This window comes from Dendrobates tinctorius, unplaced genomic scaffold (genome assembly GCF_039654945.1).
Source record: "Dendrobates tinctorius isolate UK_male_01 unplaced genomic scaffold, ASM3965494v1 ptg000037l, whole genome shotgun sequence".
Lineage (NCBI taxonomy): Eukaryota > Metazoa > Chordata > Amphibia > Anura > Dendrobatidae > Dendrobates > Dendrobates tinctorius.
The window spans coordinates 1112007-1140002 of NW_027361705.1; the positions used below are offsets into that span (position 1 = coordinate 1112007).

At 53.2% G+C, this 27996-nt stretch overlaps 1 protein-coding gene across 1 annotated transcript; it reads left to right on the forward strand.

Annotated features, from left to right (window-relative positions):
- Window positions 1–23525: 23525 nt before the first annotated feature.
- Window positions 23526–27633, forward strand: LOC141088010 (uncharacterized). The gene is made up of 2 exons (XM_073573847.1): window positions 23526–25409; window positions 25898–27633. Exon 2 carries the CDS (start codon window positions 26126–26128, stop codon window positions 27515–27517), a length of 1392 nt encoding a protein of 463 aa, XP_073429948.1. The 5' UTR covers window positions 23526–25409; window positions 25898–26125; the 3' UTR covers window positions 27518–27633.
- The last annotated feature ends 363 nt before the right edge of the window (window positions 27634–27996 follow it).

The following is a 27996-nucleotide window of genomic DNA, read 5'->3' on the forward strand; positions in this document are numbered from 1 at the left end:
GCCGGGGTGGCTCATTCTCCGATTTGGAGGCCGGGGTGGCTCAGCCTCCGTTTTGGAGGCCGGGGTGGCTCAGCCTCCGATTTGGAGGCCGGGGTGGCTCAGCCTCTGATTTGGAGGCCTGGGTCGATCAGCCTCCGATTTGGAGGCCGGGGTGGCTCAGCCTCCGATTTGGAGGCCTGGGTCGATCAGCCTCCGATTTGGAGGCCGGGGTGGCTCAGCCTCCGATTTGGAGGCCGGGGTGGATCAGCCTCCGATTTGGAGGCCGGGGTGGATCAGCCTCCGATTTGGAGGCCGGGGTGGATCAGCCTCCGATTTGGAGGCCGTGGTGGATCAGCCTCCGATTTGGAGGCCGGGGTGGATCAGCCTCCGATTTGGAGGCCGGGGTGGATCAGCCTCCGATTTGGAGGCCGGGGTGGATCAGCCTCCTATTTGGAGGCCGGGGTGGATCAGCCTCCTATTTGGAGGCTGGGGTGGATCAGCCTCCTATTTGGAGGCCGGGGTGGATCAGCCTCCTATTTGGAGGCCGGGGTGGCTCAGCCTCCGATTTGGAGGCCGGGGTGGCTCAGCCTCCGATTTGGAGGCCGGAGTGGCTCAGCCTCCGATTTGGAGGCCGGGGTGGCTCAGCCTCCGATTTGGAGGCCGGGGTGGCTCAGCCTCCGATTTGGAGGCCGGGGTGGCTCAGCCTCCGATTTGGAGGCCGGGGTGGCTCAGCCTCCGATTTGGAGGCCGGGGTGGCTCAGCCTCCGATTTGGAGGCCTGGGTCGATCTGCCTCCGATTTGGAGGCCGGGGTGGCTCAGCCTCCGATTTCGAGGCCGGGGTGGCTCAGCCTCCGATTTGGAGGCCGGGGTGGCTCAGCCTCCGATTTGGAGGCCGGGGTGGCTCAGCCTCCGATTTGGAGGCCGGGGTGGCTCAGCCTCCGATTTGGAGGCCGGGGTGGCTCAGCCTCCGATTTGGAGGCCTTGGTCGATCAGCCTCCGATTTGGAGGCCGGGGTGGCTCAGCCTCCGATTTGGAGGCCGGGGTGGCTCAGCCTCCGATTTGGAGGCCGGGGTGGCTCAGCCTCCGATTTGGAGGCCGGGGTGGCTCAGCCTCCGATTTGGAGGCCGGGGTGGCTCAGCCTCCGATTTGGAGGCCTGGGTCGATCAGCCTCCGATTTGGAGGCCGGGGTGGCTCAGCCTCCGATTTGGAGGCCGGGGTGGCTCAGCCTCCGATTTGGAGGCCGGGGTGGCTCAGCCTCCCATTTGGAGGCCGGGGTGGCTCAGCCTCCGATTTGGAGTCCGGGGTGGCTCAGCCTCCGATTTGGAGGCCGGGGTGGCTCAGCCTCCGATTTGGAGGCCGGGGTGGCTCAGCCTCCGATTTGGAGGCCGGGGTGGCTCAGTCTCCGATTTGGTGTGTCGGCCCTTTAAGACTCATTTGAGTGCGCTGGCCCTTTAAGAATCACTTTGGCGCGTTGGCCCTTTAAGAGCTAGTTTGGCTCACTGGGCTTCTTTTAAATCCACTTTGGCACACACATTCTCTCTCAGGGGCATGTGTCATGTGATGAAGCTAGATTTGCATTTGTGCTGTGGGTTTCGCTTTAAGAGCTGATATTATGTGGCAGAGGCTCTGTGCTGGGGTTCAAGTGAAGTTCGTAGGCGTTGGCATAGTAACTGGGTCTGCCTGCGCATATCAATGAGCTCAACTGTCATTTCAATCGCCTCAGGGCACGTTTTGCCATTTCCTATTGAAAAGCATTGGAGACAGTGCATTCCAATGACGGGAAAAAAAATTTTCAAACGCAAATTGCGCAAAAACTACAAATCCGATCGACACGAAAAATACTTAGCACACCTCTCATGGACGCTGGCTTCGAAACGACACCTCAACGGAGTCTGTGCGTGTAGCGGTTCGGGCCGCATTAATTGCGGAAATCAACTTAATAATAATAAGAAGAAGAAGAATAAGTTAGCAGCGTTCGGATTACAATATAGTGGTTTTTTCAAACCACTATAACTAGATGTGTATTTCCTGAAGGAAGTACAGATAGTGGTTTGAAATGGTGCCCGGGCTGCCCCTTTAAGAGAGACTTGCCTGCTGCCCCTGCAAGACTTTCAACTCAGGATCCATTTTAAGTGTGGGTGCCTCTCAGGGGCCACTTTGGCCTCAGGGTCTGATTTGGTGGCTGGGGCCCCTCAGGATCCGATTCGGTGGCCAGGGATCCTCAGGGCTTGTATTGGTAGCCAGGATGCCTCAGGGTAAGATTTTGTGGGTGGGGCCCCTTATGGTCCGATTTTGTGGCCGGGGCCCCTCAGGGTCCGATATTGCGGCCGGGGCCCCTCAGGGTCCGATTTTGTGGGTGGGGCCCCTCTGTCCGATTTTGTGGCTGGGGTCCCTCAGGGTCTGTTTTTGTGGGTGGGGCCCCTCAGGGTCCGATTTTGTGACCGGGGCCCCTTAGGGTCTGATTTTGTGACTGGGGCCCCTCTGGGTTCGATTTTGTGGCCGGGGTCTCTCAGGGTCCGATTTTGTGGGTGGGGCCCCTCAGGGACCGATTTTGAGTGTGGGGCCCCTCAGGGTCTAATTTGGTGGGTGGGGCCCCCTCAGGGTCCGATTTTGTGGGTGGGGCCCCTCAGGGTCCGATTTTGTGGGTGGGGCCCCTCAGGGTCCGATTTTGTGGCTGGGGCCCCTCAGGGTCTGATTTTGTGGCTGGGCTCCCTCAGGGTCTGATTTTGTGGGTGGGGCCCCTCAGAGTACGATTTTGTGACCGGGGCCCCTCAGGGTCTGATTTTGTGTTTGGGGCCCCTCAGGGTCCGATTTTGTGGCCGGGGTCTCTCAGGGTCCGATTTTGTGGCTGGGGCCCCTCAGGGTCTGATTTTGTGGCTGGGGCCCCTCAGGGTCCGATTTTGAGGGTGGGGCCCCTCAGGGTCTAATTTGGTGGGCGGGGCCCCTCAGGGTCTGATTTTGTGGCTGGGGCCCCTCAGGGTCTGATTCTGTGGGTGGGGCCCCTCAGGGTCCGATTTTGTGACCGGGGACCCTCAGGGTCTGATTTTGTGGTTGGGGCCCCTCAGGGTCCGATTTTGTGGCCGGGGTCTCTCAGGGTTCGATTTTGTGGGTGGGGCCCCTCAGGGTCTGGATTTGTGGGTGGGTCCCCTCAGGGTCCGATTTTGTGGGTGGGGCCCCTCAGGGTCCGATTTTGTGGCTGGGGTCCCTCAGGGTCCGATTTTCTGGGTGGTGCCCCTCAGAGTCCGATTTTGTGACCGGGTCCTCTCAGGGTCTGATTTTGTGACAAGGGCCCCTCTGGGTTCGATTTTGTGACAGGGGTCTCTCAGGGTCCGATTTTGTGGGTGGGGCCCCTCAGGGTCTGATTTTGTGGCTGGGGCCCCTCAGGGTTTGGTTTTGTTGGCAGTTCCCTGCTGGGTCCGATTTGATGGGCGGATCCCTTCAGGGTCCGATTTGGTGTGCGGGGCCCCTCTGCGTCCGATTTGGTGGGCGGGGCCCTTCAGGGTCTGATTTGGTGGGCGGAGTCAATCTGGATCCGATTTGGTGGGCGGGGCTCCTCAGGGTCCGATTTTGTGGCCGGGGCCCCTCAGGGTCCGATTTTGTGGCCGGGGCCCCTCAGGGACTGATTTTGTGGCCGGGGCCCCTCATCGATCGATTTTGAGGGTGGGGCCCCTCAGGGTCTAATTTGGTGGGTGTGGCCCCTCAGGTTCCGATTTTGTGGGTGGGGCCCCTCAGGGTCCGATTTTGTGGGTGGGGCCCCTCAGGGTCCGATTTTGTGGGTGGGGCCCCTCAGGGTCTGATTTTTTGGCTGGGGTCCCTCAGGGTCTGATTTTGTGGGTGGGGCCCCTCAGAGTCCGATTTTGTGACCGGGGCCCCTCAGGGTCTGATTGTGTGTTTGGGGCCCCTCAGGGTCCGATTTTGTGGCCGGGGTCTCTCAGGGTCCGATTTTGTGGCCGGGGCCCCTCAGGGTCTGGATTTGTGGGTGGGGCCCCTCAGTGTCCGATTTTGTGGCTGGGGCCCCTCAGGGTCTGATTTTGTGGCTGGGGCCCCTCAGGGTCCGATTTTGTGGCCGGGGCCCCTCAGGGTCCGATTTTGTGGCCGGGGCCCCTCAGGGTCTGGATTTGTGGGTGGGTCCCCTCAGGGTCCGATTTTGTGGGTGGGGCCCCTCAGGTTCCGATTTTGTGGCTGGGGTCCCTCAGGGTCCGATTTTGTGGGTGGGTCCCCTCAGGGTCCGATTTTGTGGGTGGGGCCCTTTAGGGTCTGATTTTGTGACTGGGGCCCCTCTGGGTTCGATTTTGTGGCCGGGGAATCTCAGGGTCCGATTTTGTGGGTGGGGCCCCTCAGGGACCGATTTTGAGGGTGGGGCCCCTCAGGGTCTAATTTGGTGGGCGGGGCCCCCTCAGGGTCCGATTTTGTGGGTGGGGCCCCTCAGGGTCCGATTTTGTGGGTGGGGCCCTCAGGGTCCGATTTGGTAGCTGGGGCTCCTCAGGGTCTGATTTTGTGGCCGGGGTCCCTCAGGGTCTGATTTTGTGGGTGGGGCCCCTCAGGGTCCGATTTTGTGACCGGGGCCCCTCAGGGTCTGATTTTGTTGTTGGGGCCCCTCAGGGTCCGATTTTGTGGCCGGGGTCTCTCAGGGTCCGATTTTGTGGCTGGGGCCCCTCAGGGTCTGATTTTGTGGCTGGGGCCCCTCAGGGTCCGATTTTGAGGGTGGGGCCCCTCAGGGTCTGATTTTGTGGCTGGGGCCCCTCAGGGTCTGATTCTGTGGGTGGGGCCCCTCAGGGTCCGATTTTGTGGCTGGGGTCCCTCAGGGTCTGATTTTGTGGGTGGGGCCCCTCAGGGTCCGATTTTGCGGCTGGGGCCCCTCAGGGTCTGATTTTGTGACAGGGGCCCCTCTGGGTCCGATTTGGTGGGCGGATCCCTTCAGGGTCCGATTTGGTGGGCGGGGTCAATCTGGGTCCGATTTGGTGTGCGGGGCTCCTCAGGGTCCAATTTGGTGGGCGGGGCCCCTCAGGGTCCGATTTGGTGGGCGGGGCCCCTCAGGGTCTGATTTTGTGGCCTGGTCTACTCAGGGTCCGATTTTGTGGGTGGGGCCCCTCAGGGTCCGATTTTGTGGCTGGGGCCCCTCAGGGTCTGATTTTGTGACAGGGGCCCCTCAGGGTCCGATTTGGTGTGCAGATCCCTTCAGGGTCCGATTTGGTGGGAGGGGCCCATCTGGGTCCGATTTGGTGGGCGGGGTCAATCTGGGCCCGATTTGGTGGGCGGGGCTCCTCAGGGTCCGATTTTGTGGCCGGGGACCCTCAGGGTCCGATTTTGTGGTTGGGGCCCCTCAGGGTCTGATTTTGTGGCCTGGTCTACTCAGGGTCCGATTTTGAGGGCGGGGCCCCTAAGGGTCTGATTTTGTGGCCGGGGCCCCTCAGGGTCCGATTTTGTGGTTGGGGCCCCTCAGGGTCTGATTTTGTGGCCGGGTCTACTCAGGGTCCGATTTTGAGGGCGGGGCCCCTCAGGGTCTGATTTTGTGGGCGGGGCCCCTCAGGGTCCGAGTTGGTGGGCGGGGCCCTCAGGGTCCGATTTTGTGGTTGGGGGCCCTCAGGGTCCGATTTTGTGGCCGGCGCCCCTCAGGGTCCGATTTCGTGGCCGGGGCCCATCAGGGTCCGATTTCGTGGCCGGGTCCCCACAGGGTCCGATTTTGTGGGTGGGGCCCCTCAGGGTCCGATTTTGTGGCTGGGGCCCCTCAGGGTCCGATTTTGTTGGTTGGGCCCCTCAGGATCCGATTTTGAGGGTGGGGCCCCTCATGGTCCGATTTTATGGGTGGGGCCCCTCAGGGTCCGATTTTGTGGCTGGGGCCCCTCAGGGTCCGATTTTGTTGGTTGGGCCCCTCAGGATCCGATTTTGAGGGTGGGGCCCCTCATGGCCCGATTTTGTGGCCGGGGCCCCACAGGGTCCGATTTTGTGGTTGGGGCCCCTCAGGGTCTGATTTTGTGGCCGGGTCTACTCAGGGTCCGATTTTGAGGGCGGGGCCCCTCAGGGTCCGATTTTGTGGGCGGGGCCCCTCAGGGTCCGATTTGGTGGGCGGGGCCCCCAGGGTCCAATTTTGTGGGTGGGGCCCCTCTGGGTTCGATTTTGTGGCCGGGGTCTCTCAGGGTCCGATTTTGTGACCGGGGCCCCTCAGGGTCCGATTTTGTGGTTGGGGCCCCTCAGGTTCCGATTTTGTGATTGGGGGCCCTCAGGGTCCGATTTTGTGGGTGGGGCCCCTCAGAGTCCGATTTGGTTGGCGGGGCCCCTCAGGATCCGATTTGGTGGGCGGGGCCTCTCAGGGTCCGATTTTGTGGCCGGGGCCCCTCAGGGTCTGATTTTCTGGCCGGGGCCCCTCAGGGTCAGATTTTGTGGTTGGGGGCCCTCAGGGTCTGATTTTGTGGTTGGGGCCCCTCAGGGTCCGATTTTGTGGCCGGGGTCTCTCAGGGTCCGATTTTGTGGCCGGGTCCCCTCAGGGTCCGATTTCGTGGCCGGGTCCCCACAGGGTCCGATTTTGTGGCCGGGACCCCTCAGGGTCAGATTTTGTGGGTGGGGCCCCTCAGGGTCCGATTTTGTGGCTGGGGCCCCTCAGGGTCCGATTTTGTTGGTTGGGCCCCTCAGGATCCGATTTTGAGGGTGGGGCCCCTCATGGTCCGATTTTGTGGGTGGGGCCCCTCAGGGTCCGATTTTGTGGCTGGGGCCCCTCAGGGTCCGATTTTTGTTGGTTGGGCCCCTCAGGATCCGATTTTGAGGGTGGGGCCCCTCATGGTCCGATTTTGTGGCCGGGGCCCCACAGGGTCCGATTTTGTGGTTGGGGCCCCTCAGGGTCTGATTTTGTGGCCGGGTCTACTCAGGGTCCGATTTTGAGGGTGGGGCCCCTCAGGGTCCGATTTGGTGGGCGGGGCCCCCAGGGTCCAATTTTGTGGGTGGGGCCCCTCTGGGTTCGATTTTGTGGCCGGGGTCTCTCAGGGTCCGATTTTGTGGCCGGGGCCCCTCAGGGTCCGATTTTGTGGCCGGGGCCCCTCAGGGTCCGATTTTGTGGTTGGGGCCCCTCAGGTTCCGATTTTGTGATTGGGGGGCCCTCAGGGTCCGATTTTGTGGGTGGGGCCCCTCAGAGTCCGATTTGGTTGGCGGGGCCCCTCAGGATCCGATTTGGTGGGCGGGGCCTCTCAGGGTCCGATTTTGAGGGCGGGGCCCCTCAGGGTCCGATTTTGTGGGCGGGGCCCCTGAGGGTCCGATTTGGTGGGCGGGGCCCCTCAGAGTCCGATTTTGTGACCGGGGCCCCTCAGGGTCCGATTTTGTGGCTGCGGCCCCTCAGGGTCCGATTTTGTTGGTTGGGCCCCTCAGGATCCGATTTTGAGGGTGGGGCCCCTCATGGTCCAATTTTGTGGGTGGGGCCCCTCTGGGTCCGATTTTGTGGCTGGGGCCCCTCAGGGTCCGATTTTGTTGGTTGGGCCCCTCAGGATCCGATTTTGAGGGTGGGGCCCCTCATGGTCCGATTTTGTGGCCGGGGCCCCACAGGGTCCAATTTTGTGGTTGGGGCCCCTCAGGGTCTGATTTTGTGGCCGGGTCTACTCAGGGTCCGATTTTGAGGGCGGGGCCCCTCAGGGTCCGATTTTGTGGCCGGGGCCCCTCAGGGTCCGATTTTGTGGCCGGGGTCCCTCAGGGTCCGATTTTGTTGGTTGGGCCCCTCAGGGTCCGATTTTGAGGGTGGGGCCCCTCAGGGTCCGATTTTGTGGCCGGGGCCCCTCGGGTTCCGATTTTGTGGCCGGGGCCCCTCAGGGTCCGATTTTGTGGGTGGGGCCCCTCAGGGTCCGATTTTGTGGCCGGGGCCCCTCAGGGTCCGATTTTGTGGTTGGGGCCCCTCAGGGTCTGATTTTGTGGCCGGGTCCACTCAGGGTCTGATTTTGTGGGTGGAGCCCTCTGGGTCCATTTTGGTGGGCGGGGCCACTCTGGGTCCGATTTGCTGGGTGGGGCCCCTCAGGGTCTGATTTGGTGGGCGGGGCCCCTCGGGGTCAGATTTGGTGGGCGGGGCTCCTCAGGGTCCGATTTGGTGGACGTGGCCTCTCGGTCCGATTTAGTGGGCAGTGCCCCTCAGGGTCCGATTTGGTGGGCGGGGCCCCTCAGGGTCCGATTTGGTGGGCGAGGTCCCTCTGGGTCCGATTTGGTGGGCGGGGCCCTTTCATGGTCCGACGGTGGGCGGAGTCACTCCTATTTGGTGGACGGAGCACCTCAGGGTCCGATTTGGTGGGCGGGGCCCTTCTGGGTCCGATTTGGTGGGCGGGGCCCCTCAGTGTCCGATTTGGTGGGCTGTGCCACTCTGGGTCCGATTTGGAGGCCAGGGTGGCTCAGCCTCCGATTTGGAGGCCGGGGTGGCTCAGCCTCCGATTTGGAGCCTGGGGTCGCTCAGCTTTCGATTTGGCGCGTAGGCCCTTTAAGACTCATTTCGGTGCGCCGGCCCTTTAAGAATCACTTTGGCACTTCGGCCCTTTAAGAGCCAGTTTGGCTCACTGGGCTTCTAAATACACTTTGGCGCACATTCTCTTTCAGGGGCATGTGTCATGTGATGAAGCTAGATTTGCATTTGTGCTGTGGGTTTCGCTTTAAGAGCTTATATTATGTGGCAGAAGCTCTGTCCTTGGGGCGTCATGAGACGTTCATAGGCGTTGGCATAGTAACTGGGTCTGCCTGTGCATATCAATGAGCTCAACTGCCATTTCAATTGCCTCAGGGCATGTTTTGTCTATGGCAAAATTTCCCCATTCAAATGCATTGAGACAGTGCATTCCAATGACGGGAAAAAAAATTTCTAACGCAAATTGCGCAAAAACTACAAATCCGATCGACACAAAAAATACTTAGCACACCTCTCATGGACGCTGGCTTCGAAACGACACCTCAATGGAGTCTGTGCGTGTAGCGGTTCGGGCCGCATTAATTGCAGAAATCAACTGGAAAATAATAATAATAATAATAATAATAAGAAGAAGAACTAGATATGTATTTCCTGAAGGAAATACAGATAGTGGTTTGAATTGGTGCCTGGGCTGCCCCTTTAAGAGAGACTTGCCTGTTGCCCCTGCAAGACTTTCAAGTCAGGATCCGTTTTAACTGTGGGTGTCTCTCAGGGGCCACTTTGGCCTCAGGGTCTGATTTGGTGGGTGGGGCCCCTCAGGATCCGATTCGGTGGCCTGGGCTCCTCAGGATTTGAATTAGTGGCCGGGATTCCTCAGGGTCCAATTTTGTGGGTGGGGCCCCTTAGGGTCTGATTTTGTGGGTGGAGCCCCCTGGGTCCATTTTGGTGGGCCCTTTCATGGTCCATTTTGGTTGGGCTCCTCAGGGTCCGATTTGGTGCGCAGGGCCCCTCTGGGTCCGATTTGGTGGGTGGGGCCCCTCAGTGTCCGATTTGGTGGGCTGTGCCATTCTGGGTCCGTTTTTGGTGGGCGGGGCCACTCTGGGTCCGATTTGGAGGCCAGGGTGGCTCAGCCTCCGATTTGGAGGCAGGGGTGGCTCAGCCTCCGATTTGGAGCCTGGGGTCACTCAGCTTTCGATTTGGCGCGTCGGCCCTTTAAGACTCATTTCCGTGCGCCGGCCCTTTAAGAATCACTTTGGCGCTTCGGCCCTTTAAGAGCCAGTTTGGCTCACTGGGCTTCTACATACACTTTGGCGGACATTCTCTTTCAGGGGCATGCGTCATGTGATGAAGCTAGATTTGCATTTGTGCTGTGGGTTTCGCTTTAAGAGCTGATATTATGTGGCAGAAGCTCTGTCCTTGGGGCGTCATGTGACGTTCGTAGGCGTTGGCATAGTAACTGGGTGTGCCTGCGCATATCAATGAGCTCAACTGCCATTTCAATCGCCTCAGGGCATGTTTTGTCTATGGCAAAATTTCCCCATTCAAAAGCATTGGAGACAATGCATTCCAATGACGGGAAAAAAAAATTTCTAACGCAAATTGCGCAAAAACTACAAATCCGATCGACACGAAAAATACTTAGCACTAGAGTTGAGCGAAACGGGTCGAAAAAATTCAAAAGTCGCCGACTTTTGGCAAAGTCGGGTTTCATGAAACGAAACCCGACCCTAGGATGAGGTCGGCCACGAGGTCGGCGACTTGCGCACCAAAGTCGCGTTTCAAAAGTTTGTTTTGCGCTCTTTTTCAGCCAATCAGGATCCACGGACACTGTGGGCAACGTGATGACATAGGCACGGGTCACCACCATCTTTCAGAAGGGCATGCAAGTGATTGGCTTGCTTTGGTGGGCGTCACAGTGGGTATAAAAGGGCGTGCACGCCGACCGCCATCTTACTTCTGCCGATCTTAGTATAGGGAGAGGTTGCTGCTGATTCTGTAGGGAGAGCGTTAGGCAGGGAAGAAGACAAAAAAACTGCTTCTGCTGCTAGCGATTTGGCCTGCACAACACACAAGTCACTGTGTGTGCAGTGCAAGGGGAGGCTATATTGTGGTGTATCAGTGGTGTTGGTTGTTGGGCTGCCTTCTAAGGCTTCCTGACATTCCTGCATTGCTGTTTACCCACTGCTCCGCAAACTGCTTTTTTAAAAGCAATCCAATCTCCCTTATCCTCTAGTCACTTTTGTCACAGCTGTGCCATCGAGCCTGTCACATAGCGCTCAGATATCAGTGGGCCTCACACAATCCAAAAGTGTCCACTGTCCACAAGTGTGTGCAGAAATTCAAAATCTCCCTTATCCTCTAGTCACTTTTGTCACAGCTGTGCCATCGAGCCTGTCACATAGCGCTCAGATATCAGTGGGCCTCACACAATCCAAAAGTGTCCAGTGTCCAAAAGTGTGTGCAGAGATTCAAAATCTCCCTTATCCTCTAGTCACTTTTGTCACAGCTGTGCCATCGAGCCTGTCACGTAGCGCTCAGATATCAGTGGGCCTCACACAATCCAAAAGTGTCCAGTGTCCAAAAGTGTGTGCAGAAATTCAAAATCTCCCCTGTCCTATAGACACCTTGTACCTTGTTTTACATTACTATATAGTTTGTTGGATTTTGTCTACATTTCTACCAAAAATGAGGAAGGCTGGTGGAAGAGGCCGTGGAATTGGGCGGGGGTTGGCAGCTGGTAATGATGGTGTTGGTGGTGGATCTGATGGTAGTGGCAAGAGCAAAATAGGACCGAATGCAGGAGGTGCTGACCCTGCGTCATCGTCTGGCTACATAAGGCCTCAAACGCTTAGTTTTCTAGGAGTTGGCAAACCGCTTTTAAAGCCAGAGCATCAGGAAAAAGTTTTGTCTTACATTGCTGACTCAGCCTCCAGCTCTATCGCCTCCTCTTCTTCAGTTGTAAAAAGTAAAAGCACTGAGTCGTCATTGGAGGCTCATGTTCATGAACCACACCTTTCCTTGTGTCCTTCACCCCAACCAAGATTGAAGGATGACGCAGGCCATACTACTGATTACTCCATGGAACTGTTTTCACATACCATGCCTGGATTATCAAGTGAAATGGTGAACTACCCAGGCCAAGATGAATCTGACATGGAGTGCACTGATGCACAGCCACTGATGGATGATTCTGCTGGTACATTCACTCAGAGCACTACATTGTCCTCGCAGTGTACAGAGCCAGATTCTGACCCTGATGAGACTCAGGTGCCCCTTCCCGCACACTATACCACCATACACGGTGACACAGAGGAAGGTGCACATGACATAGAAGAGGAGGTGATGGATGACCCAGTTGTTGACCCAGATTGGCATCCATTGGGGGAAGAGGGTGCTGCTTCCAATAGCTCAGATGAGGAGCATCCACAGCAGACATCGACATCGCAACAGCTGTTATCTGGCAGGCCCGGAGCACTCCAAAGACAGGTTCCAAACATCAAAAGAGTTGCTGGACAGCTTGTCCAGAGGGTCAAAAGATCACAGCGTGCTAGGCCGCAAAATGTCTGCCAAAGTAGGAAGAGTGCAGTGTGGCACTTTTTTGAACAAAATCCTCATGATCAGGCCAAGGTTATCTGTAAGAAGTGCGCAAAGACCTTTAGCCGAGGGAAAAATCTGAAAAATTTGAATACCAGTTGCATGCTTAGACATTTAACCAGCATGCACTTGCAAGCGTGGACACAACACCAAACCTCAAGTGCCACATGTGCAACTGATCACAACGAAGGTAGTCAGCAATGCTACATTGTTTCCCCCACTGTAAGCCCACCGGTTAGCACAGCAGCAAATGTTGAGGTGTCGTTGCAAGACCACAGCAGTCAGGGAATCCCACTGTTATATCAACGAAAGACTGATTCTAGGCCATCAGAAAGAACACCAACTCCATCACCATCATCAACCCTCTCTCAGTCCGCCCTGTCCACCGCTACTTCCACCATATGCAGCTCTCAAGTCCAGCTCACCCTCCCAGACACTATGAGTAGGTCAAGAAAGTACTCAGTCTCTCATCCGCGTACACTGGGTTTGAACGCCCACATTGCCAAACTAATCTCGTTTGAGATGATGCCCTTTCGGTTGGTGGAAAGCACAGCTTTCCGCGAACTCATGGCCTATGCAGTACCACGCTATGACCTACCCAGTCGCCACTTCTTCTCTCGCAAAGCCATCCCAGCCCTCCACCATCATGTGAAAGACCGCATTGTCCATGCACTCAAGCAGTCAGTGAGCGGAAAGGTGCACCTCACAACTGATGCATGGTCCAGTCGGCATGGCCAGGGCCGTTACGTGTCCATCACTGCGCACTGGGTTAATGTGGTGGATGCAGGGTCCACAGGGGACAGCGGTGGTGGGACAGTGCTGCCTAGCCCACGGTATAGGAAACAGTTGGCTGTAGGCGTTCCACCCTCCTCCTCCTCCTTCTCCTCCAGAAGCGAAAGCTCGTCCACAGAGCGCAGTCGTACGAGCACTCCATCTGCAGCTGCCACTGTTGCACACGATGTGTCCCCCTATCGAGCAGCTAGTGGAAAGCGTCAGCAGGCTGTGTTGCAGATGATGTGTTTGGGCGACAGACACACCGCCGAGGTGCTGGCCGAGTACTTGAAGCGACAAACTGAGTCATGGCTGGGCAGTGTACATCTTGAGGCAGGCAAGGTAGTTAGTGATAACGGCCGTAATTTTGTGGCAGCCATAGCCCTTTCAAAACTCAGCCACATACCTTGCTTGGCTCACACCTTGAACCTGGTGGTGCAGTGCTTCCTCAAAAATTATCCGGAGTTAACAGCCCTGCTCCAGAAGGTGCGAAGACTGTACGCGCACATCCGCCGGTCGCCTGTACACTCCGTTCGTATGCAGAAGCTGCAGCAATTGCTCCACCTTCCCAACCACCGCCTCATTATCGACATTGCAACAAGGTGGAACTCCACCCTGCACATGGTGGAGCGGCTGTGCGAGCAGAGGCAGGCCATAATGCATTTGTGGGAGAATACACGGCCAGGCACTTTGAGAGCAGACATGGAGTTGACAGGCGTGCAGTGGTCGAAGCTGAAAGACCTTTGTAAAGTCCTTCAGTGTTTTGAGGAATGCACACGGCTGGTAAGCGCAGACGACGCCATCCTAAGCATGAGCATCCCACTTATGCGTCTGCTCATGCAAACTTTGACGCACCTTAAGGAGCAGGCGTCTGCAGCCAATGTTGATGAGGAGGAGGGAATCCTTGATGACATTCAGCCATTGTCTGCTCAGGGACCTCTCCTGGACGAGGTGGAGGAAGAAGAGGAGGAGGAGGATGATGGGGATGATTACTTAGGGGAGGAGGATGCATCTCGTGGGGCAAGTGAAAATGTTGGCGTGGCAAGGTCTGGTACAGGGTTTGTGCGTGACTGGAGGGATGTGGATTTGCCAGAAAGTGCTCCTCCACCCAGCACTCGCAGTGCATCATTGACACCGGGAACATTGGCCCACATGTCAGATTATGCCTTGCGGATCCTAAAAAGGGGCCCCCGCATTGCCAAAATGATGAACGATGACGACTACTGGTTGGCCAGCATCCTGGATCCACGCTATAAAGGCAAATTACAAAACATCATGCCACAGGAGAACCTTGACCTAATATTGGCTAATAAACAAGCAACTCTGGTAAATCGGTTGCTTGAGGCATTCCCAGCACACAGCAGCGGTGATGGTTCTCACACGAGCCGTACGGGCTGGGGTCAGCTTGGCAGAGGTGTTCGTGGTGCACACAGCAGAAGTGGCGTTGGAGACAGGGGTTTCATGACAATGTTGTGGACTGATTTTTCAAATACCGCTCACACAACTGGTAATACTGCATCGATGGAAAGTGACAGGAGACAGCAGTTGTCAACTATGGTTACAAACTACTTTTCCTCCCATATCGATGTTCTCCCACACAGGTCATTCCCCTTTGACTATTGGGCCGCTAAACTGGACACCTGGCCTGAATTGGCCCAATATGCCTTACAGGAGCTCGCTTGCCCAGCTGCAAGTGTGCTATCAGAAAGAGTCTTCAGTGCAGCTGGATCAATCCTGACAGAAAAAAGGACCCGTCTGTCAACCCAAAATGTGGATGATCTAACCTTCATTAAAATGAACCACGCATGGGTTTCCAAGGATTTTGTCCCACCTTCTCCTGATGACACATAGGGTGACAGAAAAATGGCTTGCTTTGGTCCACCTCTTCCTGGTACTTCACCTATTTCGCCTTTTGCATCAGCTGAATGTCCAACATCAACATATGCCACTTTCTAAAACTCCCTAACTGTGCTGCCTCCCCCCCCATGGCCGGGGTCACCACCTACCGCACGACACCGTGCGAGTGCCGTTGCCCTGGACAGGTGGGTAGGCTGACTCTTGGGCGCGGGCACTGGCATGGGTCCCTCATAGTGCAATCAAGTGTCTCTGACGGTGGTGGTGCACACCCACCGTCAGACACACCGCTGTACTATGAGGGGCCCAGTGCCAGTCCCGACGCCCACGAGTGGGCCCCCTTGCTTGGGCAGGGCCCCAGCATTTGCAATCTTTACCTCTCCCTGCTCCTCCGCTGTGTAATCTGGGCCGTCAAATCCATACTGTGCCTGACACCGTCTGAGCCTGCCTCCTGAGACATATATTTTGAATGTGTACGCTATCCATACATGTTATCCAGGGATACGGTACCCTTTCTCACCTTTGTGCAATCATGTGTAATCCATACTGGGCGTGAGAACGGCTGGCGAGCTGTTAAGCAAGCTACAGCACCTGTCCAGACAAGTACAGGGATTCCATAGCGAGGAGACTTATTTGATTGTTTTCAATGTTGGGACAGCAATTTTTGGGGAGCACTATACTCTGGAGAATGATAGATGGGGCCCACCATACACTGGAATATTCCAAAGGTGGACATCAGACACTGGAGCAGCATTTACAGGGCCCATTATACACTAGAGCACTAGAAATGGGGCCCATTATGTTTGGAGCATTATTTGGGCCCATAAGACAGTGGAGCTTCATCCATGGGGACCAACATATACTGTAGCATTATGTGGAGCTCATCATATACTGTTTCAAACATTATATGGGACCAATGATTCTGTATGGAGAAATAGATGGGCCTCGTCATGAGATGTAAAAAGTGAAGTATTTTTCATTGTACTATACCGCTATTTCTCTGCCGTATCGGAGCATGATGAGTTGTGGTATGTGTTAAAGGGGCGCTCTTTTGCCCAGGGCACATGAAAACCTGCAGCCAGCCCTCCCCCCCCACAACTTTAGCCAAATAACCCCCATTTTTCAGTGCGTAACTTGTATTATGAAGTTAATTAAGGTTGACAAGCTTAAGAAAGAAGAATTGATGCTTTTGGCATTGAAGAAGAAGAACAAGAAGAAGAACAAGAAGAAGAACAAGAAGAAGAACAAGAAGAAGAACAAGAAGATTTTAACCCCACAAGTGCCTGGCGCGCATCTCTCTCTCTCCCCCTCCCCTTCTCTCTCTCCCTCTCCATACCTTTCTTTGGCTGGCTGCCCTCTCGTCCCCCGCTGTCTCTCTGGCTGCCCTCTCGTCCCCCGCTGTCTCTCTGGCTGCTCTCTCGTCCCCCACTGTCTCTCTGGCTGCTCTCTCGCCTCCCGATCTCTCTCTGGCTGGCTCTCTCGACCCCCGGTGCTGCGGCTCCTTTAAATGTCCTCCAAGCCGCATCAGGCGCCACATGTACATCCGGTGTCACCGCTGCAGGCTGGATCCGGCGGCCTGGCTTTTCGTCGCACGCCGCCAGACCCCTGACACCGGATGTGTGAAAGAGGCCTTAAAAAAAAAAATTAATTCCTGCTATTTCATTTGATTGGGCTAAACCTCTATGCCTTTGATGTCTCCTCCACCTCCCCCAATACATTCTACATTATTCTTAGTTGTTTTTATTCATGTAGAATTAACCTACAAGGAAAGAAAGGGTTTTTTTTAATTCCGATATTTCTGTCCCATTGACTTGCATTGGTTTCTGGTATCGGAATCGGCGATACCCGATACTTTTTTGGTATCGGTCTGATCCGATATTTCACGATATCAGATGGTATCGCTCAACACTAGTACTGACCCATTTGGCTTGCTTCTGACTGTGTTTGTTTATTCCTTTGGTACTGCGCTACAGAATAAATATCAACCTGACTTGTTTGACTATTCTGCTGCCACCTGGTGGCAGCCTCGCTGCTGCACTGCAGGTCGGCTCTTGCTGTGTGCAATCCTCCCTCCACTCTATTGCTATCTAGTGGAGCTTGCATCTACCTGCATAGCAGCAGGGTGACATGGACAACATAAATTTAGTGGGATTAACTCGCTATAATACTGACAAACATGTGGACTGCAGTTTTGTCACATAGTGGGCCTGTGTGTGAGGAAGTGGTCAGTTGGATGTGCAGATTTCTCTTGATTTTTTTTATTAGGGGGTGGGGGAGCAATATCACTTTTCCAGAGCCTTTGTGCTACCAGAAACATGGAAACCCGTATATTTCTGTTAAAATATAACAGACTTGTTTTTTTGTGAGATGAGTTAAAGCTTTAATTCTTGTGCATTTTGGAGTACATAATATTTTGAATCAGTTGGCATTTATCCTGTTCTCTCCATAAAACTGTGGCTACAGCACTTTAGTGCATGCCTAAAGAGACGATCACTGGACCAAAGTGTCTCCATCTGCCTTGTTACAGGGAATGTTCCATCGGGGTTTCATCTGAATCATGTATTTCAGATATTTACACGTAAACCCCAGTGTAAGCGCTTAGCGAAGAGCACAGGATAAATGTGAGATGAGCCTTACGGCGATCTTTGGGAAAATTGACAAATTAACAGCAGGTCAACAGTTGTTTTTATTTTTTTGCGTCATTCCTCGTGCATTATTGGTGATAAGACTACTTCTCAGCTCAATACAATCTCCGTGATACCAGATTTACATAGTTTTTAAGCTTTTGCTTCTATTACACGCTAAAAAACTTTTTTTTATTTTTTTCACCATATTTTGAGAGCTATAATTTTTCCATTTTTCTGCTGATAAACTTTATATCACATCTTTTTTTATTAGATGTCTTGAAGTTTTTATTAGTAACATTTTGGGGTGCATAACGTTTTTTAATCACTTTCAATTCAGTTTTTGGGAAGCAGAATGAACAAGAAAACATCAATTCAGGATTTTTATTTTGCTTTTTTTTTATACTGTTCACTACATGGGAAAAGTGATAAGCTTTATTCTTCAGATCAGTATGAAATGTGATACCACATAAGGCTGGTTTCACATTTGCATTTTATCACGCAGCGTATTGTGCGCTATCGGTCGCACGCGCATTTGTCCCCTATATTTAAAATGGCGTGCGCAGTGTCTAGCGATTGCACCCAGGCCTCAGCATTTCAGTACGCTGCGCATTTTCTATGTCTGCGATCAGACGCGCCGGACGCTACATGCTGCATTTTTTTAGTCCGCCCAACGTCGCTAAAAATGCGCATGCGCGCGTCAGCGCATGCAATGCGCAAAAAAATAGTATTACAGTCTATCTGCGCGCTGACGTGCGCTGTATAGTGCGCATGTCTGCGCTTAGCAAGCGCGTGCGATTTCAGAGTAAACAATGTATAGACACTGTCTAAATCCAGCCCCTCAACAAGAAACATTGTTTGGGAGCATGGGAGATAAAAGAAGGGCTTTGTAGTGCCACCTCATCACTCTCCAGACATACTGCAAGAAGAAAAGACACCCACCCAGCCAGAGATCATATTTCTCTAGTCACCTTCCACGACAGCAGTTATCGGAGAATGTCTCTCCGCCCTAATAGGGGACAGGAAATCCACAAGAGGTTAAATAACCCTCCCCTTCCTATTACCTCCAGTGTTTTTCCGGTCCCCTATGGGGGCATGAGAGGTCCGATGGTGCTGCCGTGGCCGGCGACTGGAGCACCTCATCTCTTACCTGGAGCCGGGCGGCAGATGGTCGGGGACTCCGTTTCCTCCCTCCTCGGTTCTGGCCGCTCCCATCTCCGCCTGCAGGCGCGACTCGGGACCCCTCTCCCGCCTTTCCTACACCCCCTCCGTGGGGTAAAGCATGGCGGTGAGGTGCAGCTGGGGTCTTCAAGGAGCTCCCTGGCGTCCTCCTCCCCACGACGTCGGCGCATCCGCGCACCGGAAGTGTCGCGGTGCCGCACTTCCGGTTTCGGCAGCCAACATGGCGGCCTCCAGGGAACGCGGGCGGCGTCTCTGGAGAGGCGAGAGAACTCGCACCCAGCACTCTGTGCCTGAGTCACTCGCCGCCTGTCTTGTCACTCGCCGCCCGTTCACCCGCCCAGGGGTGGGCACTGGGGGGCTAAGGTGATGCAGGGGTGGCACCGGGCGGTGGCCAGGGGTTCGAGGGGGCAGAGCAGCGTCCCCAGGCCGCGGACAGCTGAGAAGTGGACGTGAGGATGGGTGGTCATGATTACCCCCACCTGTGGACCAGGGGAGGAGGAGAACGGAAGACGCTGCGGAGCCTCGGCTATTTAAGACCCAGGCAGAGGGCGTCCAGGTAAGGCCATTTCTGCACTGGTGACTGTGACAGACTGACCATGGACGGTGAGAAGCCCTCTCGTTCTGCTTCTGCGGAGCCCAGCGTGCACCCTCCTACTGTAAGTAGCAGGACCGGTCCCCCTTTATTCTGTCCAAATGGCGAGGTGACTTAGTATGCCTTCTCTATCTATTCTAGGGAGACAAGGCCCCTGACCCCATAAAGAAACCAAGCTGCAAGTGCGTGTGCGGTACCAAACTCTCCTCAACATACAGGAAAAAACTATGTCAGCCCTGCATGGATGAAGTAATCCGTGCAGAACAACCCTCCCTTCTGGACAGTATAAAATCCCACACCAAGCAAGAAATGCAATCTTCTAGGATGACGAGTGCCCAAACCCCGACACCACAACCCCCTCCAGCTAAGAAAAGGAAAGCGCCCCCGGCGGAGTCGGACTCATATTTGGACGAAATTGATGCCTCTGACTCAGAGGATGTATGGGAAAACGAAAGTTCCACCTCTACCCCCAGACCCGATAACAAAAAATATTACTTTGCATCGGAAGACATGGGGGACTTGGCATGGTAAGGGGCACCATGGGATTAGAGGAGACAGAGATGGAATACTCAGTTCAGGATGAAATGTTTGGGGGATTGAAACCCAAAGACCAAAAAGGGTTCCCCATCCATGAGAACATCTGAAATTTAGTTCCGCAAGAATGGGCCTTTCCTGAAAAAAGGCTCACTACCCCATCAGACATGAGGAACAGATTTCCTTTGGAGGGGGATTGCTCCCTATGGGAGATCCCCAAAGTAGACGTGCAGGTATCCAGAGTGACGAAAAGGACAGTTCTTCCCTTCGAAGACTCGTCTCAACTCAAGGATCCTATGGATCGTAAAACAGCCTACTTAGAAAATCATGGGATGCCTCCACAACCCTGCTCAAGGCTAATATAGCCTCTACATGTGTGGCGAGGTCCTTATTTCGCTGGCTGTGTACACTGGAGGACCACCTCTCTCAAGGAACCTCCAGGGAAGAGATCCTCGATTCCCTGCCGCTACTGCAAAAAGCAACAGGGTTCTTAGCCGATGCCTCTGCGGAGTCCATTCGGGTAGCAGCAAAATCGTCAGTCCTCTCCAACTCAGCCAGAAGGACGCTGTGGCTGAAATCGTGGGGAGGAGACATCACGTCAAAGTCAAAACTCTGTGCCATTCCCTTCCAGGGGAAGTACGTATTTGGCCCAGCCCTGGATGATATCCTGGAGAAGGCCACGGATAAAAAGAAGTCGCTGCCGGAGCAGCGGAAACCTAGAAGACGTTTTTTTCGTTCCTCCCGTGACCAACCCTCCCAGGGAGAATTCAAAGGGAATGGTAAAACGGGCAGGTGGAGCTATCTGAAGGGAGGAAGAGGCAGAAATATTCTGGCCTCCCGGTCCCAGCAACAACAAATCCCCACAGAGAAGCAATGACGGTATTCCGGTCGGGGGCCGACTCTCAAATTTCATAGAGCAATGGCAGTCCATAACATCAAACCAGTGGGTTCTCCGCACTATTCGCGACGGACTGCGATTGGAATTCGAGAGTCCTCCCCCTCAATGCCTGAGAATAACCTCTCTGCAAGCGCACCACCAAAGATCCTTGCTGTCAGATATAAAAACACTCCTGCAAGCAAGAGCAATCTCCCCGGTTCCACAACAAGAAATAGGCAAAGGCCACTACTCTCGCCTCTTTGTGGTGGTAAAACCCTCAGGGAAATACAGGGTCATTATAAACTTGAAACCGTTGAACCAGGTGGTAAAATACAGGCGATTCAAGATGGAATCGGTCAAGACTGCAATCCCTCTTATAGGACAGAATTGGGTGATGGCTACAATAGACCAAAGGGACACCTATTATCACGTCCCGATCCATCCAGACCACAGAAGATTCCTCAGATTTACGGTATCTCAGGGGTCCCAGGTCAGACACCACCAATTCAACGTCCTGCCATTTGGGGTATCATCAGCCCCTCGGGTATTTACCAAGGTGATGGCGGAGGCAATAATCTAAATTCGCCAACAGGGGATCTGCATCGTCTCATATCTGAACGACCTTCTAATAGTAGCTCCATCCAGGCTTCGCCTGACCTGGACATAGACAAAGCTCTAGAGATTTTGAAATCCTTGGGTTGGATCCCCAACCTAGAGAAGTCAAACCTTCATCCCTCAACAAGGAAAAAGTTCCTAGGGATCTCCTGGACTCAGAAGGGCGAATGTTGTGAGTTCATTTTCGCCTTCACTACTGAGGCCCGAGGAACTCCCTCTTCTGGTAAAGAAAGGTAGTGAGCCTGATTATCAAACACCTGAGCCTGATGATGATGACTGGCTGAGTGGAGTTACTGACTGGATATAAGGCTGCTGACGCCCTTCTGCCCTGCGGGTGATTTCTCTGTGGGATCCTTGGAGACCAGTCTGAATTCCTGCTCTTCTAAAGCTAAGTTTTCTGCTCAGCTCTTTGCATTTGTGCTTTGACTTTGTTTTGCTTTGTTTTTCTGGATTTCTGCCATTCCCTGCTGGGGTGTGCTGAATTCCTTTAGCTCTGTCTTCTGAAAATACCTGAGTGCTGATTTAGTTTTTGAAGCCTAGCTGCTTCAGGGTCTTTTTCCATATCAGCTTGTTGGCTTATGTCTTTGATAGGGTTTTGGCAGATTGCAGACAGCAACCTTCCCTGTTCTGTTTAGTTAGCTTGGGCCCCATCGTTTGCTCAGCCTATCTTTCTATCTGTGTGAGTGTTTTTCATCTTGCTTCACCGTCATTATATGTTGGGGGCTGCCTTTTACTTTGGGGTCTGCTCTGGGGCAGTTTAGATTTCCTTTTCTGTCTTTAGGCTATTTAGAGCTCCGGCTGTGATCGAGGGGTCTAGAGCATCGTAGGAACCCCCCACGGCTACTGCTAGTTGTGTTGATAGGTTCAGGGGTCTGCAATCTGATAGTTGCCAACTTCTCTGGTTTTCTGGACGTAGCTTCTATTTTTGTGTCTGCCTCCTACGGTGACTCAATCATAACAGGCGAACATCCTTTTTACCCAGGGAACGGCAACTCGACCTGGTTCAGAGGATCTCCAAGTTCAGGGAACAAAGAGCACCGTCCCTGAGAGACTCAATGTCCATGCTGGGATCATTGACGGCATGTATCCAAGCTGTCTCCTGGGCCCAAGCCCATACTCGGACCCTACAGTCCTACGTTCTTCGGTGTTCAAGGAAGCACCAGAATATATTGTCCAGGAGAACTCCTCTTCCCGGTCATGTGAAGGCCTCCTTTCTATGGTGGTTGAACCACCAGAACCTCCAGTAGGGGGTCAGCTGGGATCAGCTGCCCCTAAAGATCATCACCACGGTTGCCAGTCAGCGAGGCTGGGGCGCGACGGTGGAAAAATCACACTTCCAGGGGTTATGGGGCCCAGAAGTCAGTTCCAGCTCCTCAAATACAAGAGAACTGATAGCTGTAGAGGAGACACTAAAGGCAGCAGCGACCCTCATCCAAAACCATCACGTACATGTCTACTCAGACATTATGACTACGGTGTCCTACATCCGCCACCAGGGAGGCACAAAATTCTTCAACCTGAAGCGGGTGGCTGCAAGGATCTTCTCCTGGGCAGAGAAACATCTACTGTCCATATCAGCAGTGCATCTAAGGGCAGTGGACAATGTGGAAGCGGACTTCCTCAGCAGGGAGGACGTTCAGCCAGGGGAATGGAGCCTGGACCAGGCAGTATTTTCATCGCTAGTCTCAAGATGGGGATATCCCGTGGTGGACCTGTTCGCCAGTGGTCAGAATGCGAAGGTAGAAACATATTTCTCCCTCAGCCCCACCGACGGAGCGTGGAAAGTAGACACCTTTTCCCACCCGTGGCACTTCAACCTAGCCTATGCCTTCCCTCCAATCCCCATGATAGCAAGAACGCTACAGAAGGTACGGGTAGAACGAGTCACTACAATCTTGGTAGCCGGGAAGGAGCTGGTACGGAGCCCTGCAAAACATGACTCAGGATGGTCCAATACTCCTGCCCCAGAGGGACAACCTCCTTCGCCAGAGCCCTCTACTGCACCCAGACCTGTGCAAACTGAACCTGGCGGCCTGGCTACTGAAGCTGGAGTTCTAAAAGCTAAGGGCTTATCCGACAGGGTGATCCAAACCCTACAAAGAAGTAGAAAACCAGTGGCTAATGCCATTTACGGAAAAATTTGGAAGAAGTTTTCATCCTGGTGCTCCCCAAATCTTCCAGATCCTTTCCGTCCCAAGATTACACAGATCTTAGAGTTCCTCCAGGACGGCCTAGATCTGGGTCTCACACCCAGTACCTTAAGGCTGTGTGCACACGCTGCGGATTTTGCTGCGGTTCCGCAGCGGTTTTGGCCGCTGCGGACCCGCAGCAGTTTCTGCTGCGGTGTACAGTACAATGATTCCCTATGGGAATCAAAAACCGCAGTGCAGACGGTGCGGAATTTTCCGCGCGGATTATCTGCGGTTTTCAATCCGCAGAAAGAATTGACATGTCAATTCTTTCTGCGGATTCTCCTGCGGTTTGCCATCTCCTCCATTGAGGAGATGAAAAACCGCAGGGCAAAACCGCAGAGCAATCCGCAGGTAAAACCGCAGGTCTTTTGACCTGCGGTTTCACCTGCGGATTGTACAAAATCCGCGCGGATGAATCCACACCTAATCCGCAGCGTGTGCACACAGCCTAAAGGTACAAGTGTCAGCCCTTAGCTCATTCTATGATCAGGACTTGGCGAGCCATCGATGGATTAAACGGTTCATGACCTCGGCGTCTCGGATCCGTCCCAGACTCCGTAGCCAGATTCCCCCTTGGGACTTGAACCTGGTTCTCAGAAGCTTGACGGCCGAACCGTTTGAACCTCTGGCTTCCGCGACGTTGAAAAACTTGACACTAAAAACAGTTTTCTTGGAGCAATCACTACCGCAAGGCGCATTGGAGAGCTACAGGCCCTTTTGATACAGGAGCCATATTTAACCATCATGGAAGATAGCATCATCCTAAGATTAGATCCCTCCTTTATGCCTAAGGTAGTCTCAAGCTTTCACAGGAGCCAGGACATCGTATTACCCTCCTTCTGTCCAAATCCCTCCAATGCGAAAGAAGAAGGGTTCCATACCCTCGATGTATGCAGAATAGTCCTCTTCTACCTACAGCAGACGGAAAGTTGGAGGATTGATCAGAACCTATTTGTTCAAATTGCAGGCCAAAATAGAGGTAAAAAGGCGGCAAAAAATACAATTGCCAATTGGATCAAGCAAGCGATCAGCCTCGCCTACTCGTCACAGAATGTTTCCCCTCCTACATCATTAAAAGCCCACTCTACTCGATCTGTAGCAACATCGTGGGCAGGAAGAGGGGATGCATCTACAGAGCAGATATGCAGAGCCGCCACCTGGTCATCTGTCCACACATTCACCAGACACTGTAGACTTAATTTCAACAGGGATTTAACGTTTAGCAGATGTGTTCTGCAGGCTGTTGTCCCTCCCTAAGAAATTAGTTGTTGGTATTTCTCCGATAACTGCTGTCGTGGAAGGTGAATAGAAAAAATAGAATTAGTCTTACCGGTAATTCGGTTTCTAGGAACCTTCCACGACAGCACTAATTTCCCTCCCTACCTGATGTTTTACCGGATGATTCCTGCACCTTGGTGGCAACTATACATGCTAGCGTGTACAGAAAAAACACGCGAGGTAATAGGAAGGGGAGGGTTATTTAACCTCTTGTGCATTTCCTGTCCCCTATTAGGGCGGGGAGACATCCTCCGATAACTGCTGTCGGTGAAGGTTCCTAGAAACCGAATTACCGGTAAGACTAATTCTATTTTTGGATCACAGCAGCTTAATGTGAGTATAATTTTTCTGTGAGCCTGTGCTTTCAAATATATAATGTGTACTAATGTTTTATTTTTTTCTTTTGCTAGAATGTCTTCTGGATCCGAATACTCACCAGCAGCGGAAGAATAGGCAGACGCAGAGCGTGAGGTGAGTAGTTTGCTGTCTTGTGAAGTATACCTGCCTGTCCAAATGTTTAATTATTTATTTTCTTTTACAGACCTCAGCATCGGACCAGCCATGTGAGGGGGAGCAGCCGGAGCAGCGTACACAAAGCACGGCGGGAAGGAGACGCACGGTAGGGAAGTTTTTTCCTAATTTTTTTATTACATTTTTTGGATTCTGGTTTTTCTGTCCAGCTTTTCTCCCCTTTTTTTTTCTTCTCCATCACCACTCTCCATAAATGCAAAGATTCTAAATGTATTTCTTTTCTAGGTTCCACAACGGGATGAGGACGTCTATCTAGACGATGAGCAACTCATCAGCCTTGTCCAGGAGCGTGTCCCATTGTGGGACAGCCGTGACCAGCAGTACAAGGACATTGTGGTGACCCGGCGGCTATGGAATGAAGTGGCTGCAGCATTGATGGAGGGCTGGGACAGCGCCTCTGCAACTGTCAAAAAGGCGTTCAGTAAGTATTTCTCTGTTGTGTGATGCTGCATTGACTCTTGATCCTGATGATACATGTGTGTTTACTGCAAGAGATCTGCTTGCAGTAAACACACACGTGTCCTCAGGTTCAATAGTGTATGCATTGTGTCTTGAATGCTGTGTCTTTTTTATGGTTCACTCTTGATCCTGATGATACATGTGGGTTTACTGCAAGAGATCTGCTTGCAGTAAACACACATGTGTCCTCAGGTTCAATAGTGTACGCATTGTGTATTGAATGCTGTGTCTTTTTTATGGTTCACTCTTGATCCTGATGATACATGTGTGTTTACTGCAAGAGATCTGGTTGCAGTAAACACACATGTGTCCTCAGGTTCAATAGTGAATGCATTTTTATTTGAATTATTGGTGATTCAGCATTGACGACAACTCAGGTGTGTGTGGTAATAGATACCATCATTGTGTTGTCCAACCTAATTTTGTTTTTCTTTTCCATTGTTTCAACAGTGAACAAAGTCCGCACACGTTGGCGCTCGATGAAGGACCGTTTCAACACTGATGTTCGTGCTGTGGGACAGGTTCGCAGTGGCTCTTCTGCAAGGACAAGAACCAAGTATCGGTATCATCGCGCCTTGGATTTCTTACGACCAGTACTTGCCACCAGAGCGTAAGTAATTTTTTTTTTTTTTGGCTTATTAACCCTAATTTATGTTCCACAGCTGATCCGTCTTGTTAATGCTGGATGCTAATGTTTTCCTTTTTTTCCACAGCACCTGGAGCAGCACCCTGCAACCTGTCCCGGGAGTGGTTCTTCATCGATCGACCTCGGACCGGTACCAGCCATCCGACAGCCAGGAAGCAAGTTGCAGGTCAGCAACACAGACAGATGGTGACCAGGAAGCTGGTCAATCAGGTGTTCCCCTGTCCCAGATCTCTGCCACTGGTTATGCGGGCACTACCCGCCAGCGGCAGAGGGCCTCGGACAGGCCTGTCTTGCCCGAGTTCATGTACTTGAGCGAGGCCCTCCATGCCAGTCTCAAGACGCTGTCCGAAAGAGTGGAAAGTGGATTTTCTCTAATGGAACGTGGTTTTAACTACATGGAACACCTCTCCCACTCTTCTGCACAGCGCCTTAACCGGCTGGAGGCTGACCTCAATAGACCAGCACACCATTTCTTTAGTAAAATTGAACGGGGCATGGTGGATCACCTTAGTCCAAAGCAACAGCTGACTGTCTTACAGGCCTGCAACACTGCTTACTTGCAGGCTATGCAGCAGAATCAGTACGTGCAGCAGTCAGTGTTGTCATTCCCACCTGTGCCACCACTGACTCGCTTCACCACAGTACCGACTTCTGCTGCATATCACTGCACAGCCACCTGCATTCCTAGCCAAGCTGGGCACCACTACACCACACCAATGTCGAGTGCTGCTGGACACTCCACCCCCGCCGCCACCGCCATGTCATGCGCTGCTCCTGTCTGGAGCACCAGAACTGCCACCGTTACCACATCTTGGTGCACCTCCAGCGCTAAATCTCATTGGGCCACCACCTCTTCACCTGTTTGCACAGAAAGAACATCTCCAGATCGGAGCACCGCCACTTCTCCAATGCATGAGAGCACCACCACTACTCCGCACCATACAAGGAGCACCCCAACCACCACTCTTCTGAGGACCACCACCATATCCCCTCATAGGAGCACCGCTACCACTACTCTGCAGAGGATCACTTCCAACACTTCGCCTCCTCATGGCACCTCCAAAACTCAACATCAGAGTAGCACCGCCACCACTTCACCAGATCGGAGCACCGCCCACACTTCTCCCACCAGAAGCACCGGGCGTAATTCATCCTCCATGAGCACAGTCACCACCATTTCACCTTCAAGGAGCACCGCCAGCGCCACCACCGAGCACCCTAGGGGAGACCCTCATTCTGTTTTTTATTCACATCGTCCACGGACCAGCAGCTCTAGGCAGTCAAGCCATGGAAGGCGGTCACACAGTGGTAGTCGGTCCAAGCAGGCGACTCCTGCCCCAAAGAAGAAAAAACAAAAAGACTTTGTTACTCAATCCCCCCTCTCCTTCCAATGTTTCACAACCTTCCTCCTTTATCATGCCTGACCTCCCTTCCCCCAGTAATTTAGTAGCACCTTCACCTAGAACCCCTTCCTCAGTTTCCAGCCGTTCATCCTCTCTACACACCCCCAAAGAATCCAACACTTCTCCCAAACGTCCTTCAAAGTGAAAATAATTTTAATTAAAAAAAATAAACATTGAATATTTTGTGTTCAAATAATGTTTGGTTAGTGTGTCTTTTGCCGCCTACACACAGTGCGCCGTACACACACTGCGCCGTACACTTTTCTTTTTTGTGCACACATAGCTCCATAAATGACACATGTTTCATGTGTCAATTTTGGAGATATGTATCTGCAAACAAGAAAAACTCAATATACGTTCATTTTTTACATGGCCTCAGTGTCTTTGCTCAGGTAACGTAATAGATGATGGTGTTGATTGCAAGGACTATCTATTGTTACCTTGATGAGTATCCTTATCAGTTAATCTACTATGGTGTTTTGTAACATCATTTTACTGTT

What these genes read in the sequence shown, in the direction of transcription:
- LOC141088010 (XM_073573847.1), top strand. Translation starts at nt 26,126, where the DNA reads ATGCTGGATGCTAATGTTTTCCTTTTTTTCCACAGCACCTGGAGCAGC.